Below are 18,043 nucleotides of genomic sequence, written 5' to 3'. Positions count from 1 at the left end.
TATTCTGAGCTTACCTTTCTCACTGCTTCCGATCTACCCATGTCCACACTGGCTGCACCCTATCTGAAGCCGGAAGTCACAGACGCCCATTGACATAATGCATACAGTAAACCTCCCAGGGTAAAGACCAGCGGGGAGAGAACAGATCAGGAAGAACAAACATAAGCTATCTGTCATGAAGGAGTAGGCACAGAAGTACAAGGAAAGATCAAACCTAGCCTTCTGGAACCAAGGAAAAGGTTTCCATGAGACCAGGACAATTAAGCTGAAGCCTAAACAGTGAGCAGGAGTGAGCCAGGCAGAGGAAATCCGGGAGACAGACATTCCAAGCAAAGGGACTACAGCCACTACAGCACACACTGCTAGAGCTCTGAATGAGGAGGTTTGAAGCACAGAGTGTGAAGGGAGGGAAGGAATGAAGCTAGAAAGGCAAGGGAAGACAAGACCATGCTTGCATCAATACCACACCAACAATCCAGCCTTTGTCCTGAAGGCAAAGTTTAAGGATTGAAATATCATCTGATAGAGGTGGGTGTGGGTTTTTAATAAAAGTAATAGGCACAGAGATTTCCTTTTTAATGGTAATGGTCAATTCTCGCTCTTATCTGTTGACCAGCTCCTGCCTGGTTGTTTCACAAGAACTGCAAGGCAGAGTGTGAGTATGGAGAAGACTGCAAACACTGACACTATGTAATTACAGGTTCTAATCCACTTCAGCCTTTTTTTAATTCTCCACACTTGGACTTTCTCAGGGAACAGGTGGGCAAAAATATTTTCAGTGACCACATTAAGTTCTATGTTTAAGATTTTGAATCAAATCATTGATAATTCAAAATTTACCTTAGGGTACATTCATTTTCCTTTGAAATGGAGAACTTTCTAAAAACAACAATGAGGGACGTCCCTGGTGGTCTAGTGGGTAAGACTCTGCACTCCCAATGCAGGGGGCCCGGGTTCGATCCCTGGTCAGGGAACTAGATCTTGAATGCCGCAACGAAGATCCCGGCAATGAAGATCTCAAGTGCTGCAACTAAGACCCTGTGTAGCCAAATAAATAAATAAATATTGGGCTTCCCTGGTGGCGCAGTGATTAAGAATCCGCCTGCCAATGCAGGGGACACGGGTTTGAGCCCTGGTCTGGGAAGATCCCACATGCTGCAGAGCAACTAAGCCCGTGAGCCACAACTACTGAGCCTGCGCTCTAGAGCCCGCGAGCCACAACTACTGAGCCTGTGTGCCACAACTATGGAAGCCCACGCGCCTAGAGCCCGTGCTCCACAACAAGAGAGGCCACCGCAATGAGAAGCCCGCACACCGCAACAAAGAGCAGCCCCCGCTCGACACAACTAGAGAATGCCTGCACACAGCAACAAAGACCCAACACAGCCAAAAATAAAACAAATAAAATAAATTTTAAAAGCTAATGTTAATAAATATTTTAATTAATTAATTAATTTGAAAGAAAATAAAAACAGTGATGCTTATTCACAAAGGACTACAGATTTTCTGAAGTTCCACACGGATAATTTAAAGATTCAAGGATCTACTCCTTGCCAGACCCTAAGGGAGACACTAGGGACACAGTGATGAACCAAACAGATGAGGTTTCTGTCATCATTAAACTTACCTCTAAGAGAAGGAACAGGCATTAAATAAGTAAACAAACATAATCACAAATTTGTCACGTGCCACAAATAAAAGCAACAAGGAAGAGGTGGCAAAAAATATTTCTAGATTTAAAAGAAAGATATCACTGCTCCTTTTTGCAAAAGCAACATCCATGGAGTAGAAGGAGACAAAATCAAACCACAATGGACTGAGGCATATATATGTTTCAAGGAAGAAGATGCCACAAGATGACAGATTCAAGAACTCAGGCTGTGAACTGTCAAGAGAGAAAAGGTAATATCTCAAAACACATGGTAAGGAATGCTTTTTTTAAGATGGGGGAAAATAATGTTGATTGGAGGGGGAATTGAAGAGAGGCTGAATATAAGAGAAAGAATGGATGATTAGCTATGATGACTAATAATGCCAACGTGTTATATCCAGGTGTTAGGCTAAATGCTTTACATGCAATTCTTTATTTCATCTCTAAGGTCAGCTCTATAGTCCCAATTTTGCATATGAGAAAACTAAACTCAAAAAAGTTAGGTTATCTGATCAAATCACATGCTGGCAGAACTAGGATTCAAACCCAGATCTTTATGACTTCAAAGCAGACCATACCACACTGTCTCATTCAAAAAATACTTTTCAAACCACCTCTTAAGCTCTGGTTAACTACGTACTGAGGATACAGAGATGAGGAGCTCCTGGGGCACAATCGGTCGGGGTATGGTACTTACACAGGATGATCTTTACCTTCAAAGAGAGAGGAAGGGGAGACAGACATGTATCGATACCTCAAGTAACTGATACAAGGAGGAAGACGGCAGAGCATAGACTGCATCAGTAACCCTACCCTGAGCTAATCAGTGAAGGCTTCATCTGGCGCTTATGCTAAGCAGAACAGAGATGAACAAAGTTAATTCCAAGTAAGATAAACAGATTACGGAAAAGCAAAGAAGCACAAAATTGCATGCCGTGTTTGGAACACTTCAAGAAGTTGAGCATGGCAGGAATGCGATGAGAGCTGGAAGAGACCAGACCAAAGGGCCTTTTATGCCACGCTAAGGTATCTGAGGTTTAAACCACAGGAAGTGAAAAACCATTTCCAGGCTTTGCAACAAGATTAGGCAACTGTAAAGACCCAGCAACTGATTAGGAGGTTCAAGCTATAGCCTGGTGAATGGCTTACAGACAACCAAAAGGTCAGAAGATCTGGAAAGAAACTCCCAAACTAACCGCTTATAATCAAAACAGAAGGAGGAGGGTTCCAAAGTCCCTTTTTTTTTTTTTTTTTCCCCCTGCGGTACGCGGGCCTCCCACCGCTATGGCCTCTCCCGTCGCGGAGCACAGGCTCTGGATGCGCAGGCCCAGCGGCCATGGCCCACGGGTCCAGCCGCTCCGTGGCATGTGGGATCCTCCCGGACCGGGGCATGAACCCACGTCCTCTGCATCGGCAGGCGGACTCCCAACCACTGCGCCACCAGGGAAGCCCCCAAAGTCCCTTTTTGAAAAACGTAGCCCTTATTCTAAGTGAGATGAGACCAGTCCCCAGTTATTACTATTGATTAGGACAGAACTAAAATATGGTTTAGCCCAAACTTTGTGATCAACAGGTACGGGTTTGGAGGTTTGCTTCCTCAACACCACAAAGAGACTATCTGAGGCAGAATATGGGCTTGGGTGATTCATTTCTCCAAAAAGCATATTGAACAGAGGGAAGATAGCCTGCTGTCTGCCTTAAAACTAAAGAACAGAGTCTCCAGTTTCCAAAGGATCCTCTTTCCCTTGCTTCAAGGCTTAATCACATCAGTCTGCCATCTGATGATGGTTAGGGAAGACTGATACTCTCTTTTTCTGCTAAACATGCTGGTCTGATTCAGGAGCTGTATATCTCCCACCAAGCAGGTAAGAGAAGCAGAGAAGCAACAAAAGCATACACCTACTCCCCTAATGAAACACAAGCTGTCATTCAGCTTTATCAATGAAACCAAATCAAAGAGAAATGAACTACAATTTAGAACTTCAGATTTATTTTTCCAAACTAACCTCCAGGTACATTCCTCATTCCAAACAAAACCTACATTCTAGTCGCCCTGAACAAGCCATCATGTCTTTGTCTAACGCCGTTGCCTTAGACTGGAATGCATCTGCACTCCATGTCAATATGATAAATGCACAGGCTCCCTTCAAACCCCAACTTAAATGTCACTCCTTCAGCACCACCCAAACTACATGCCCACAGAACTTTTTTCTCTATTCAAATGTTTATTAAATATTTCCATGTATTGTATTGAATAGTATACAGACCAACCCCTCCTAAACAGAAATTTTAACAAACACTTACTGAATGCTAAGCATATGGCAGGTTTAGTGCTAGGCTCTAGAATTTTTTACATTGAATAACAATACAATCTGCTACCTTTCAAAAACTCCCCAACTACAATAAAAAACATACATAGTAAAGGTAGCATTTAGGGTAAATGGATAAGGAAAAAAAGAGAAAAAAGACCAGAATGAAAATCAATGCAATGGATGAAAATCAATTATACCACACACTCTTCCATAAAACTGAAGAGGAGGGAATACTGTCCAACATATTTTGTAAGACCAGCACTACATTAACACCAAAACCACAGACCAATAACCACTGGTATGTATATTTTACCAAACACACACAAAAACTTTAAAAAAAAAAGAAGAGTAGGCTTACTGAACCCAAAGCTAAAGCTGAAAGCGGTAATGACTAGTCAGTCAGTAAGAAAATGAGTAAGGACTCCATATTTCTAGGCTACCTATTGATACTATATTGTCAGTTAATTAAATGTGAATTTAAAGCTTTTTACAAGCTGTTACCTGTGAGATATGATTGATGGAAGACTCCATTCTCCGAAGCTGAGAGGCTTGGATGTCCAGCAACTGGAGTACATTGTTAGCCAATGCATTTATTTGATAAGCAACACTAGCTAGGGATTGGGTTGTGTAGGCTTTGGTCTCTTCTAAAGCTTTTCTCTTGTCTGTAGCCTGAAATAAGAACAAAAACAACCAATATTTATTTAGGTTAACATTCATTAAACATCTGTTCTATAGAAAGGTAGAGTTATAATTTATATTTTTTAATAGAAAAGCCCAACTGAATCAAAAAATTTATCGGACCTGTCTGATGAACCACAAAGCACTCTACCCTTGGACCCTAATAAAGGCACGTGCCTCAGGTCCTACTGCTCACTCTCTGCCTGCACCCTGCACTGACCTCGCCACGTGTCCCCTCAAGGCATGCTGTGTATCTCCTCCAGGACCTGTGAGTAATAAATGTCTCTATTTCACTTTCCCTTCCAGTCTTTTGTTGAACCTTGAGCTCACCATCCATGACACCCTGGGGCTCTAATTAACAAATGTTAATTTAACAAAAAAATCACATCTACTAGTCCAGTGATATGGACTATAAATCCATTCTACCTTACATTCCTGTTTACATTAATCACCATCAGAAATCCAAACCCCCCATTAACCATTACAACCAAGCTTCTCATCTCCACAAAAACTACTGTAAATCTTATGACCCCACCCTTTACCCATCCATTCTTCCCAAACTCTAGTACACAAGTCAGAGTCAAACAGTAAGAAATGTTCAGAGACAAAGTTCAGAGCAAAATTCAAATACAAGTGATAAACTCTGGGGGGCAGGGGGAGGTGGAGGGGATGGAGGGGGGCGGGGAGCAGGGTGGCCAGCAACTTGTATAACAATATGTAATCTAAAAATTAAAAGGCCGAGAATAAATAGAAACAATGGAACAGAGATCTAACAGTTCAAAAAAAAAAAAAAAGAAGCAATGCAACCACTCTTAACCTTTTTTTAAAAAATCCAACATCGCTCATCACAGACAAGAAATGCAGATGCAAACTAATATGAGATATTATTTCTCACCTACCCATCCAGCAAAAATCCAAAAGTGGGACAAGGTACTCTGCAAAGTTGTGGGAAAGATTCTCTGATAATACTGCTGGTGATAGCCAGCAAAATTACACATGGACTTATTTTCTGTCCCAGTAATTTCACTTTTAGGAATCTATCTCAAATAATCACTGGCAAAAATATTATGTAATTATTCATTACAGCACTATTTGCAATAGAAAAGACTAGAAACAACTGATATAACCAGTGATGGGGGACTGGTTGAATAAACTATGGGACCTCCAAACAGCAGAGTACTATACAGCTCTAAGAAGGAACGTTGAGGGATGTCGTTATTACCACTACACTCGATCACCAGAATATTGCTAAGGTGAAAAAAAAAAAGATAGAAAATAAAAATGTTTATTGAATGCTATTACTTAAGAAATGGGGAAAGATACATAAATATATGTTTTTATTTTTTAAGAAAAAAGGATAAAACGTAACATCTTTAAAAAATAATTACATATGGGGTCGGGGGTAAATAGGTTGGCGAGAACATGGATAAGATTCTTTAAACATACCTTGTTTTTAGATTTGTTTTTGGAACTATGTAAATAATTCATACAATTATAACAAAATTAAATTTTAAAAAGGAATTTCCCAAAATTAAATGTAAAATTAATCAAATGAGCCTAACTGTGCATCCAATTAGTGGCTTAACCAGAAAGAAAATATCCTAAAAGTGGCTTCAAAGCACAGAAATTTTGATTGTACATTCTTTATTTTTCTTCGGTACGCAGGCCTCTCACTGTTGTGGCCTCTCCCGTTGCAGAGCACAGGCTCCAGCAGCGCAGGCCCAGCCGCTCCGCGGCATGTGGCATCTTCCCGGACCGGGGCACGAACCCGTGTCCCCTGCATCGGCAGGCAGACTCTCAACCACTGCGCCACCAGGGAAGCCCTGATTGTACATTCTTAATGGAGCTTATCCTTAGGACGAAAACAACTGAAAGAGGAAAACAAAAAAATACTAAAGCTGTTTTCAATCACTTTGTTGCTGATGGTTTTTTTGGAATTATTATCCTGAGACTATTGTTTGTGTAGTGTGGGACAAAGCAAGTCATTACTTATGTTTAAGTCATTGAGACCTGAGATGTTTGGCATAATTCAAGAGATTCTGATGTAAGAAGAGTGAAGTTAAGAAAAAACTATAGCTCTGGATTTAAACTGAAAGCATTCACTTGAACCTAATTTTGATTTTATCACGTATTATATATCAATATCCTAACTCTGTCCAACGAAAAGGCCTAAATGTAAAACATGGTGACTGTAGTTAACACTGTACTGCATAACTGAAATCTGCTAATAGGGTAGAACTTACATGTTCTCAGCAAAAAAAAAAAAAAAGATATACATAAAGTGATGGATGTGTTAACTAAGTATTGTCAATGGAATGACAGCAGATACAGGTGCTACTTCCAGGCCTAGACGTAAAAACTTCCCATGCGTCTTCCGATGCAATGGTTAAAGTAAAATGTAGCCCTACCAAAAAAGTAAAGCTGTATTTAACAGAAACCATTTTACACTGCTTCTATTTTAAATTTAAATTTAAAATAATTAAAATCAAATAAAATTTTAAAATTCATTTTCCCAAACTAGCCACATTTTAAAGGCTCAAGAGCCATATGTAGATTGTGGCCTTACTGGAGACAGTGCAGTTCTAGTCACAGTTAATTTCCTCTACAGACCATGGATTTAAAAGTTAAATCTGCACAAGAATTACTGTTGTCACTTATTTCAGGTTTGTAAGTTTAGTATCCAATAGTTGGTCTCCCTCATTCTTTGGTGTTTTGTTTTTTTTTTTTGCGGTATACGGGCCTCTCACTGTTGTGGCCTCTCCCGTTGTGGAACACAGGCTCCGGACACGCAGGCCCAGCGGCCATGGCTCACGGGCCCAGCCACTCCGCGGCATGTGGGATTTTCCCAGACCGGGGCACGAACCCGTGTCCCCTGCATCGGCAGGCGGACTCTCAACCACTGTGCCACCAGGGAAGCCCTTCTTTGGTGCTTTTACTGTATTAACTACCAAGCAGCCTTAGTATGTTCCAAAGGATCACACAAAATGGATTATAAACCAGAAGACAAATAGCCAGCACTTCTCCAAGGAGCTGAAACAGACACTGTTAATCAATTATAGCAGTCTTCCTACAAAAGTCTATATACTTTTAACTAATCACTCTAGGAGCTGACACGTGATACGTAACCCATTTGCCATCCCTGTCTTATGCCACTTATGAAGTTTGCTTAAAATGGAAATAAAAGTATTCAGCTTTAAAGGAAAAGTTAATTATTTAAAAGAGCTAAACTCAAAATAAACAATGTAGCCAAGAACTAAACAGGAAATTCTTTAGATAACTGAATTTTCTGAAGAGCCCATATATAAAACTAGCTCTCTTCTTCCTCATTTATCCACCTGTGGATACCAAGCTTAGCTAGAGAAAAGAAACTTTCAAGTAAAACTACTCCTATTAAGTCCTTTTCTTGCCCCTCAAGGTGACTACACAGGCAAAATAATCTCGTTTTTCACTCCCTAAAGTGGAAATTACGGAGTTATAAGCAATCTCTCTCATAACTATACATTTATCTTTAACCACACTTCCTCTCCCTCATTCTCAACCTTCACATACGACCACAAGAAAAACCTTTCTACCTCTATCACAAGTAATTACTTAAACCCCAAAAGAGATAGAGAGAACATCCTTGTCATGAGTATGCTTAAAAAGTAATGCAGGGGAAAACAAAAAAAAAAAGTAATGCAGGGCTTCCCTGGTGGCACAGTGGTTAAGAATCTGTCTGCCAATTCAGGGGACACGGGTTCGAGCCCTGGTCCAGGAAGATCCCACATACCACAGAGCAACTAAGCCTGTGAGCCACAACTACTGAGCCTGTGCTCTAGAGCCCGTGAGCCACAACTACTGAAGCCCACGTGCCTAGGGCCCATGCTCCACAAGAGAAGCCACCGCAGTGAGAAGCCTGCGCTCACCAGAACCAGAGAAAGCCCACGTGCAGCAACAAAGACCCAACTCAGCCAAAAATAAAATGAATTAAAAAATTTAAAAAGGAATGCATTCTAAGTGAAAAAAATACTATATGGTTTCATTTTTGCCTGCTTTTTTAACAAAGAGAGAGAGAAAAATTTAAAAGTTAATGTACCATGGTCCTATCATTCAAATTGACCTTGTTAACAGTTTAGTGTATTTTCTTCAAAGTCTCTCAAGTACATGTATGTATACAAGAATGTAAAACTTACCATACTTATAGCTACATAACCTTTTTTCATTTAAAAATATACCATGAGCATTTTCCCATGTGCTATTTTTCTCTTCCTATTCTTTTTTAAAAAACAATTTTCAATAGCTTCATGATTATGGCAGTAACTGATTGTTGCCTACTCTCATTTTAATTCCTCTAGTATTAAGACCCTGATTTTAATCAGGGCATCAATGTGAAAAGCAAGTTCAAATCCAACTTCCTCTGAATAACCAAACAAGAGATGGCATTATTTCGTAGCTGTAGGAATCCAATGGAAAACATGTACAGTGAATTACAAATATCTCCTACTGTTCCCCTGGTTAGCATAGAGTCTTATATATATGTAGAAAGAGTAATATGATAACCCCATGTATCTGTCCTTCAACTTCAATAAATGTCATATTTAGTTTTAAAAATTCACATTTTACTTGGTTTTATAATGCTTGCAAAGTTTTATATCTAAAATATATTAAAAATTAAGTTTCACTGATTTTTAAATGAAGTCAGGACCCTTAGAAAATATCTTAAAATACCCATTTTAATACAGATTTTTTTTTAAGGAAGTTTTTCTTTTTTTATATAAATTTATTTATTTTATTTTTGGCTGTGTTGGATCTTCATTGCTGCGTGCAGGCTTGTCTATGGTTGTGGCGAGCAGGGGCTACTCTTCGTTGCAGTGCACAGCTTCTCATTGCAGTGGCTTCTCTTGTTGTGGAGCACGGGCTCAGGAGTTGTGGCTCACAGGCTCTAGAGCACAGGCTCAGTAGTTGTGGCACACAGGCTTAGTTGCTCCGCGGCAGGTGGGATCTTCCCAGATGCAGGCGGATTCTTAACCACTGCGCCACCAGGGAAGCCCTAGATATTTTTATATCATATGAAATAAATACCAAAACATCAATACTGTCATTTTGCTCTAGCTCCACCTTAAATCTGTATTCCTCAAACACTACTACTGTTGATTTATTAAAAGTACTTGTTGGGACTTCTTGGTGGCGCAGTGGTTAAGAATCCGCCTGCCAATGCATGGGACATGGGTTCGAGCCCTGGTCCGGGAAGATCCCACATGCCGCGGAGCAACTAAGCCCATGTGCCACAACTACCGAGCCTGCGCTCTAGAGCCCGCGAGCCACAACTACTGAGCCTGCATGCTGCAACTGCTGAAGCCCAGGAGCCTAGAGCCGGTGCTCCACAACAAGAGAAGCCACCGCAGTGAGAAGCCTGCGCACCGCAACAAAGAGTAGCCGCCACTCGCTGCAACGAGAGCAAGCCCACACGCAGCAACGAAGACCCAACGCAGTCAAAAATAAAATAAATAAATAAATAAATTTATTTAAAAAAAAAGTACTTGTTTATTGGGAATTTCCTGGAGGTCCAGTGGTTAGGACTCTGTGCTATCACTGCAGAGGGGGCAGGTTTGATCCCTGGTTGAGGAACTAAGATCCCTCAAGACACGCGGTGAGGCCAAAAGAAAAAAAGTATTTGTTTATTTATTTTACAAGTCTAATAAAACTAATCACTTTCTCCCAACTCTTCTCTGTAACATTTTAGCTGTATAATTAAGTTCCAAACAAACACTAACCTATAAACTAACTTTAAGAGCATCATTTCTAATATAGGGCCCAACTATTGCAAGATGTCCTACAGGGAAAACAGAGCCTATACCTAGCACATATCCTACAGTACTAGCCTAATAACATTTCAGAAAAATAGTATGACAAATTAAAATGTTCTCTTTCTTACTTACCTTGAACCTTCTTTAAAGTCTGACAAGAGGATTTGAAAATAGTTTGTTTTCTTTGAGGAACAATAATTTCTCTGTGTCCTAATTGCAAGTGGTTTAATAACCCTGCTTAGGTAACAAAACAGGGGTCTCATGGGCATTTAAAAAAAAAGTTTTAACCATCTTGCTTCTGTCTTTACCTTTCCTCCCACTCTTTGCAGAAATGTCACCACACTGTATCTGTTTAACAACTTCTAACTTAACTCTAATCCAAACTTGCCAGAAACTTTTCCAGTCAGTATTTTTCCCACAGAATATTTCAAATATTTAAGTAAGGTTTTTCCAATGAAAAAATGGAAGATATTTCATGATAATTCATTACAAAATAGCCCACATCTACCAAAAAACACCATATTTCAATGACTCCAACAAAACAGCTATGTCAGAGGCACCATTTTTATGTATCACTCAGAAAAAAACCTGCCAACTCAATTATGTCAGAATGCTTTCTTATGAAGAAATTTTATTTTATACTAAAAGAAAATGCTCTTTGGGATTTAGATGGTGAACTTTGTATGTCACTCTTAATCACAGAGTAATACCAGCTACAGAGCTCATTTTCAAATTTTTCCAACTTCCAAAACAAACTCTTTACATCTTTTGTTTTGTATGATTCAAGATGTAACCAAAGATTGTGCACAGCTCTTGACAGTCATGTCTATTCAGTTTCCTTAAAACTAGAATAACCCCTCCCAACCCTGACCTTTTTTTCTCTTTCAAAACATAGACATTATTTTAAAATTCCACGCCAGCTGTCTTATAGGAAGTCCTACAACCTGGATTTGTCTGATTGTTTCCTCATGATCAGATTCAGATTAAACAGAGAGGCTGGAATAATATATAGGAGATGCTGTGAACTTCCTACTACGTGTGATACATCTTTTAAAATAAGGTTCCACCTTTATTCCCAGGACTTTGCTCCAAGCTCCTGACACTAATTCTGTAAACTTTGATGCTGGTACTACCTTAATCTTACCAGGAGGTATCAAAAAAAAATTTTTTAAGAGAAAACCCAAGACTCTTTTCTTTCTTCAAATGTTCCTCAAATGGTTTGACTCTTTTCTTTCCTCAAATGGTCCTTAAATGGTTTGTTGACAGGTTGCAATAATACAGTTATACCAACAGCAAAACCACCCAAATTCATACAAAGACAACTGGGAACAATAACAACTGCTGCTTGGCTGATAGCTTTTTAAGGACAACATTAATTGTAAAATGCATCCCAGTTACAGAAATGTTAATATGCGGGGGTGAGGAGAAAGTTTCTTAGAACGGCTAAAATACACTCTATAAAGTTTAAAAACTCTTTTTATTTTTAAAGAAGTATGTTAATGGTAATGAGAAGGATTTAAAATGTCAACTTTTAATACCTGTAACAGGAGGAGTTTTATACACACAAAACAAAACTACTTTGCTGAAGGCCACCTAGGTATTTGGTTAGTTTGAGACTTGAGAAACTTTCCAGGAGGAATCCATAATCACTTCGTGGAGAGGGATGTGAGGATTCAGGAAAAAAGAGCACACAGGCCAAATCCTGGTTGGAGCCATGGGGATTAGGGTATGTATGCATACACTCAATACCTAGCTAACATTGAAAGGATCTAATTTTTCTCCAACACAATACCTATTCCAATAAAAATAAAAAGGAAACAAAAAGAAACCCTACCAAGTTACAGCAAATATCCAGCAAGAAGAATAAATTTTTGCATAACAATTCAGGTTGAAACCTAGTCACTGTAAACTCTAGCACAGCTCCTCCCCACCACCTCCCACTTAAAGTAACTGCTAACTGCCTAATAGTCCTTTCATTCCCAGCAAAATCCAGGGGAAATCCCTGCTGCCTGTTGTGTCACACAGTTTTGAGGTACAGGCATGGGAGTTGTTGCACACGCTCTTCTTTAATTGAAGAGCTAACACAGAACAATCAACGGCTGGTATACTCATATATATACTTTGTTTTTAAATAAATTTATTTATTTATTTTTGGCTACGTTGGGTCTTCATTGCTGTGCGCGGGCTTTCTCTAGTTGCAGCGAGCAGGGGCTACTCTTCATTGTGGTGCGTGGGCTTCTCATTGCGGTGCATGCGCTTCTCATTGCGGTGGCTTCTCTTGTTGCCGAGCATGGGCTCTAGGCACACGGGCTTCAGTAGTTGTGGCTCGTGGGCTCTAGAACGCAGGCTCAGTAGTTGTGGCGCATGGGCTTCATTGCTCCACGGCATGTGGGATCTTCCTGGTCCAGGGCTCGAACTCATGTTCCCTGCATTGGCAGGCGGATTTTTAACCACTGTGCCACCAGGAAAGCCCGTTAGCTGGTATACTTATTAAATAACATTCCAAATTCAACTCTAACATAGATCATGTTTTTAAACCTTCACAAGTCAATTTATAACTCCAGGGCATTTCCAATAACCAAATAATTACATTCTGAAACTTTAGGGTTTACCCTAATTATAGCCTCAGTCAATGACACTTAATCCAGACTCATTCCTTTACCATCCTGTACCATACTACAGGATGGTAAAGGAATTATATTTATAAAAAGCAGGCTTAATGAGAACCTGTAAAAACCCAGTTTTAGAAAGAGCAACTACATTTAAACACAAAATAAGTTAAATGTATTAAATAAGTTAAATAATGTCAGTGTATTGTTGACAGGATATATTGCACAGGAGTCCAAGACACTGGGTTCCTTCCATCAACTCCTTCCATGTTAACTAATTATCTTCTCATATAATCTTATTTCTTCTTAAAAGGAATTAAACTGAAAGAGCCATGACGATCAGGAGTGTTGCCTGGGCAAGCACTTTAACATTCTGCTGGAGGGTGCAATTAGACAATATGTATCATGGTTCTTTAAAATGCATATATTCTTCACTTCTAGGAATTACCCAAAAGAAATAAAAGGCCAAGTGCAAAGAAACTGTATGCTCAAGAATGTCCACACCTTTGTTTGTAACAGAAAAAAAAACCCACAAAACCTAGGAACAATCTAAATGGCCAATGACTGGTGGTTAAAATATTCATGTATTAGAATGCCGTGCAGTCAATAAAAGTGATCTAGGTATTTACCAACAAGGAAAATGCATTAAGTCAGAATTCAAACTGGGAAGTAGAACCACTATGAGTTACAGAATAAGAAATTATAGAATTTTACTTTACACAATTATAGGAATAGCTGGGAAAGTTGTGAAGGTCCCAGAGGGAAGTATGAGGATCGGAGAGTCATCAAATAGTCTATCTGAGACACCCAACACATCCAGCTGCAGAAAAGCAACTGCAACGGAAAGACTCATGGAGAGATCTGGGAAGCTGTAGGTCTCCCACCAGGTGAGTGGGCCTGATGCCACTGTTGATCAAATTATCAGCAACCAAGAAAGAGAGCTGGATGCAGAGCAAAGGAGACCAAGGTCAAGTTGGAACCCACCAACACCTCTGCATCTCTCACTGCATCTTACCACAAAAACCTTCAGAGGTTAGTGAGTGTTGCTTACACAAATTCTCTTTTAGCCAATTCTAATCCACAAACATGCAGGGAAGGAACCATACTATAACTATGCCATACACAATTCCACCTTAAGTAAACTGATATAGTATGAACCACCGTGATACCCTCTGTCAATATGGTACACACACACCTCTGTCATCATATTCAGCTCCTAAATAAAAACAACAGCAAAATCACGCTTCAGTCTAACATAATGCAACCATCCCTCATACAACCAAAAAGATGCCATCTCCCCAAAAGAGAATACAAAGTCTACTTTTCTCTTTGAGTAATGTTCTTTCCTTTCTTAGTTGAGTTGTACTTCCCCTTTGATATCCTGTAACTTAAATATTGAAATACAACGTTAACCACTAATAACACACCTTAAGTTAAATACAGAAGAATGGGGGGGCAGAGAATAGGTTACTATGTACACAAATATTAAGATACAGAACAAATATTCATAACTACTAGAGTTTTCATTCTATAACTGGTCATGAGGTCATAGCTGGTGTTTATCATAATTTTCTTCTCCTACTATCCATTACATATTTCATTTGCCCTCAGCAATCACCTCATATGGTTGTTGTTCTTGCCTGGTGGGCTGACTCAAACCTTCTCTGCCATTAGCAGTCCTACTTGTAATGGGTTGTTTTTTGTTTTGCATTAACTTTTTTATCATAGGAGACAGGAGTGGTAAAAGGCACTCCAGAGGATCTCCTGCATTCCAGACATACTCCTCTTTACCCCCATTGTGCAGTAGCAACCCAATTTCCACTTGAGAGTCAGGATCAATCACAGTAACCAATACAGTAATCTCCTGCTTTGCCTGTTAGTTCACTGGCACGAGGAAGCCAAAGTGACTGGTGCTCAACTTCCAGTTTAATAGAACCAGCACTGCATTCCCCAATAAAAGCATTCCTCTCTTTGGAACTAAGAACTCTAAACCAGCATGCCCCAGAGTTGTGAATACAGAAGAAAAATTTTTGGTAGTGGATCATTACGGGTAATCGTGAGAAAACGTCACCTCGTTTCCACCTCTTGATTCCCTGACATATGAATGCTGGCTACAAGAGAAACCCCACCACACACCGGTGGCTGATTCAGAGACTAGACCACATCTTAGAGAACACTACCCCAACACTGCAAAGAATTGCCACCAACTGGGCAGTGAGTCCTCAAAAGGACATTCCACTGTTCTATCAATTCAGCTCCTTCAGGCTAATGGGGAACATGGTAAGACCAGGGATTCCGTGAACATGAACCCAATGACACATTTCACTTGCTGTAAAATGAACTGCCTGGTCAGAAGCAATGTGATATCAAATACCAAGACATAATTAACGCATTCTGAAAGTCACAAAGAGTTTTGCCAGAAACAATGCAGAGAGTGAAAGCAAATCCATACCCAGAGTAAGCAGCTTTTTCAGGGAGAAAAAAGTGCTGTCCTCTCCATTATGGAAGTAGTCCAATGCCAACCACCTGCCACCAGATATCTGGCTGGTCCCTCCAGAGGAATGGTGCCCTCTTAGGGGGTCATTGGTGGCTCTCTGCTATTGGCCAGGTGGTCATTCAGCAGTAGTAGTAGCCAGGTTGGTCTGGCGAGTGGAAAACGATGTTTCTGAGTATATGCACAATCTCCATGCCTGCCACCAGTGTCTTTTTCATGAGCTCGCTGGGCAAGGATAGAGGTGGATAGAGAAAGAGGGTGAAATCCAGAGGTAACGTCCTGTCCACCTGATCACTAAGATCCTTCTCTGCTGAGGCTGCTCTTTGATGGGCATTCACAATGAACACAAATATTACTCTGTGTCCGTTTGGAAGCATATCTATATATCTATTCCCCATACTTCCAATTATGTTCCTTCCAAGCCCATCATCAATTAGCCGAACGATTAGCTACTGCCATGAATTAGAGTGGGTCCACATCTCTAACCATCTCTTTCAAGACAAAACAACTAGGTGTACTGCTCAAAGATCTACCAGTGGTTTGCAACAAGTATTTATAGCACAGGGAACTATATTCAATATCTTGTAATAACCTATAATGGAAAACAATCTGAAAGAAAAAATATATATATATATAACTGAATCACTTTGCTGTACACCTGAAACTAACACAGTATTGTGTATTAACTATACGTCAATAAAAAAAAAAAGATCTATCCACTGGGAGAATTTCCCTTCACCACTGCCCTTCTGGGTAACTGCTGAGTATGGCTATAATGCTACAGATGTCCATCTTCAGGTGGTACCAGCATATTATGTAGAACCATCTGTAAACTAGACCAAAGTGTTTTCTTCCTCAGTCGACTGGGACTCCTCATGAGGCCATAGGTGTGGGGTGAGAGTGAAGAAGCAAAGAAACAGGAGTATGAGTATACACCATATGGAGTACACACTACAAGAGAAGGTATATAAAATACTTAGTAATAAAAGCAAGATATAGGGCTTCCCTGGTGGCGCAGTGGTTGAGAGTCCGCCTGCCAATGCAGGGGACACGGGTTCGTGCCCTGGTCCATGAGGATCCCACATGCCGCGGAGCGGCTGGGCCTGTGAGCCATGGCCGCTGAGCCTGCACGTCTGGAGCCTGTGCTCCGCAACGGGAGAAGTCACAACAGTGAGAGGCCCGCGTACCGCAGAAAAAAAAAAAAAAGCAAGATATAAAATGATTATGTATTTGCTTTTTTAAAAGAAATGTGTATACACCTCAGAAAAGGTCTAAAAGGAAATGTATCAATACAGTAGTGGTCATCTCTGGGTGATTTTTAAATATTCTTTATATTTCTCTATATCCAATATTTTAAATGATCATTACTCCAATAACAAGCAAAAATGATTATTTTTACTAAGAGAATTCTCTTGGTATAATCTTAATGGGGAAAAAAACAGAATATATATCTGTGTATATACTCTGACCTAATTTTCTTTGGTATAATTAAATACCTACACAAGCTAACTCATCAGATAATGAGAGAAGATACATCAGCATGTTAACAGCTGGATTATAAATGATCTGTGTTTTCATCCTTATCCTTCTGTGACATTTCCAAATGTTCAACAATAACCATGTAACATTTTTGCAGACACCAGGAGACTAAGAAGAAGGCTGTCTTAGTACAGCATGAGGGGGAAACAGAATTTGAATCCTTGATGACACTGAGCTAAAGAATTAACCAACAGTAGGATAATCTTACCTTGGAATTTCTTGTAATACAAAGTAACAATAAATGTTTCTTATTGTTTAATCTTAATTGAGATGAGTTTACTACCTGCAAACCTAATGCATCCTAAATGACTTAACTTTTTTTTTTTTTTTTGTGGTACGCGGGCCTCTCACTGCTGTGGCCTCTCCCGTCACAGAGCACAGGCTCCAGACGCACAGGCTCAGCGGCCATGGCTCACAGGCCCAGCCGCTCCGCGGCACGCGGGATCCTCCCGGACCGGGGCACGAACCCGTGTCCCCTGCATCAGCAGGCAGACTCTCAACCACTGTGCCACCAGGGAAGCCCATGACTTAACTTTTATATGAGGGAGGGGGAGAGTAAGTTTCCCAAAAAGAGTCTTGGTTAAACTAGAAATTAACAATTTATAGTAATACTCCTAGTCATATAGACACAAAAAAAAATCTATTAGAGTAACTTCCAAATTACCAAGACTATTTTCCAAACTAATCCACTAATTTATAGCTGACTGTGTTATTCATTACAATTTATCTGAAAAATCAGCCTAGTTTGCCCTTCCCACAAGGCAATTATATTTTAATCTGTATTAGTCTGCTCAGGCTGCCGTAACAAAATACCACAGACTGACTGGCTTAAACAACAGAAATTTATTTTCTCACAGTTCTAGAGACTGGAAAATCCAAGATCAGGCTTCTGTTTCTGGAGCTCTCTTCCTGGCTTGCAGAGACAGTCACCTTTCTCACTGCGTCCTCATCCTCTGGTGTCTCTTCCTCTTTTA

The 18,043-nt window shown here is 40.1% G+C and overlaps 1 protein-coding gene across 13 annotated transcripts in view; it reads right to left on the bottom strand.

Annotated features, from left to right (window-relative positions):
* The window catches only part of ABI1 (abl interactor 1), a 103,413-nt gene that overhangs the window by 56,044 nt on the left and 29,326 nt on the right, over positions 1-18,043 (bottom strand). For all 13 annotated transcript variants that reach the window (XM_082647262.1, XM_082647268.1, XM_082647271.1 and 10 more), the window contains exon 2: positions 4,465-4,632. In XM_082647262.1, coding sequence (XP_082503388.1) covers positions 4,465-4,632 — 168 coding nt within the window. The remainder of the gene's footprint in view (positions 1-4,464; positions 4,633-18,043) is intronic.

The sequence above is a fragment of the Grampus griseus genome (genome assembly GCF_964374135.1).
Source record: "Grampus griseus genome assembly, chromosome: 2".
Classification (NCBI taxonomy): domain Eukaryota; kingdom Metazoa; phylum Chordata; class Mammalia; order Artiodactyla; family Delphinidae; genus Grampus; species Grampus griseus.
The sequence above is the reverse complement of the archived record's forward strand: the minus strand, read 5'-3'. Positions and strand labels throughout refer to the sequence as shown.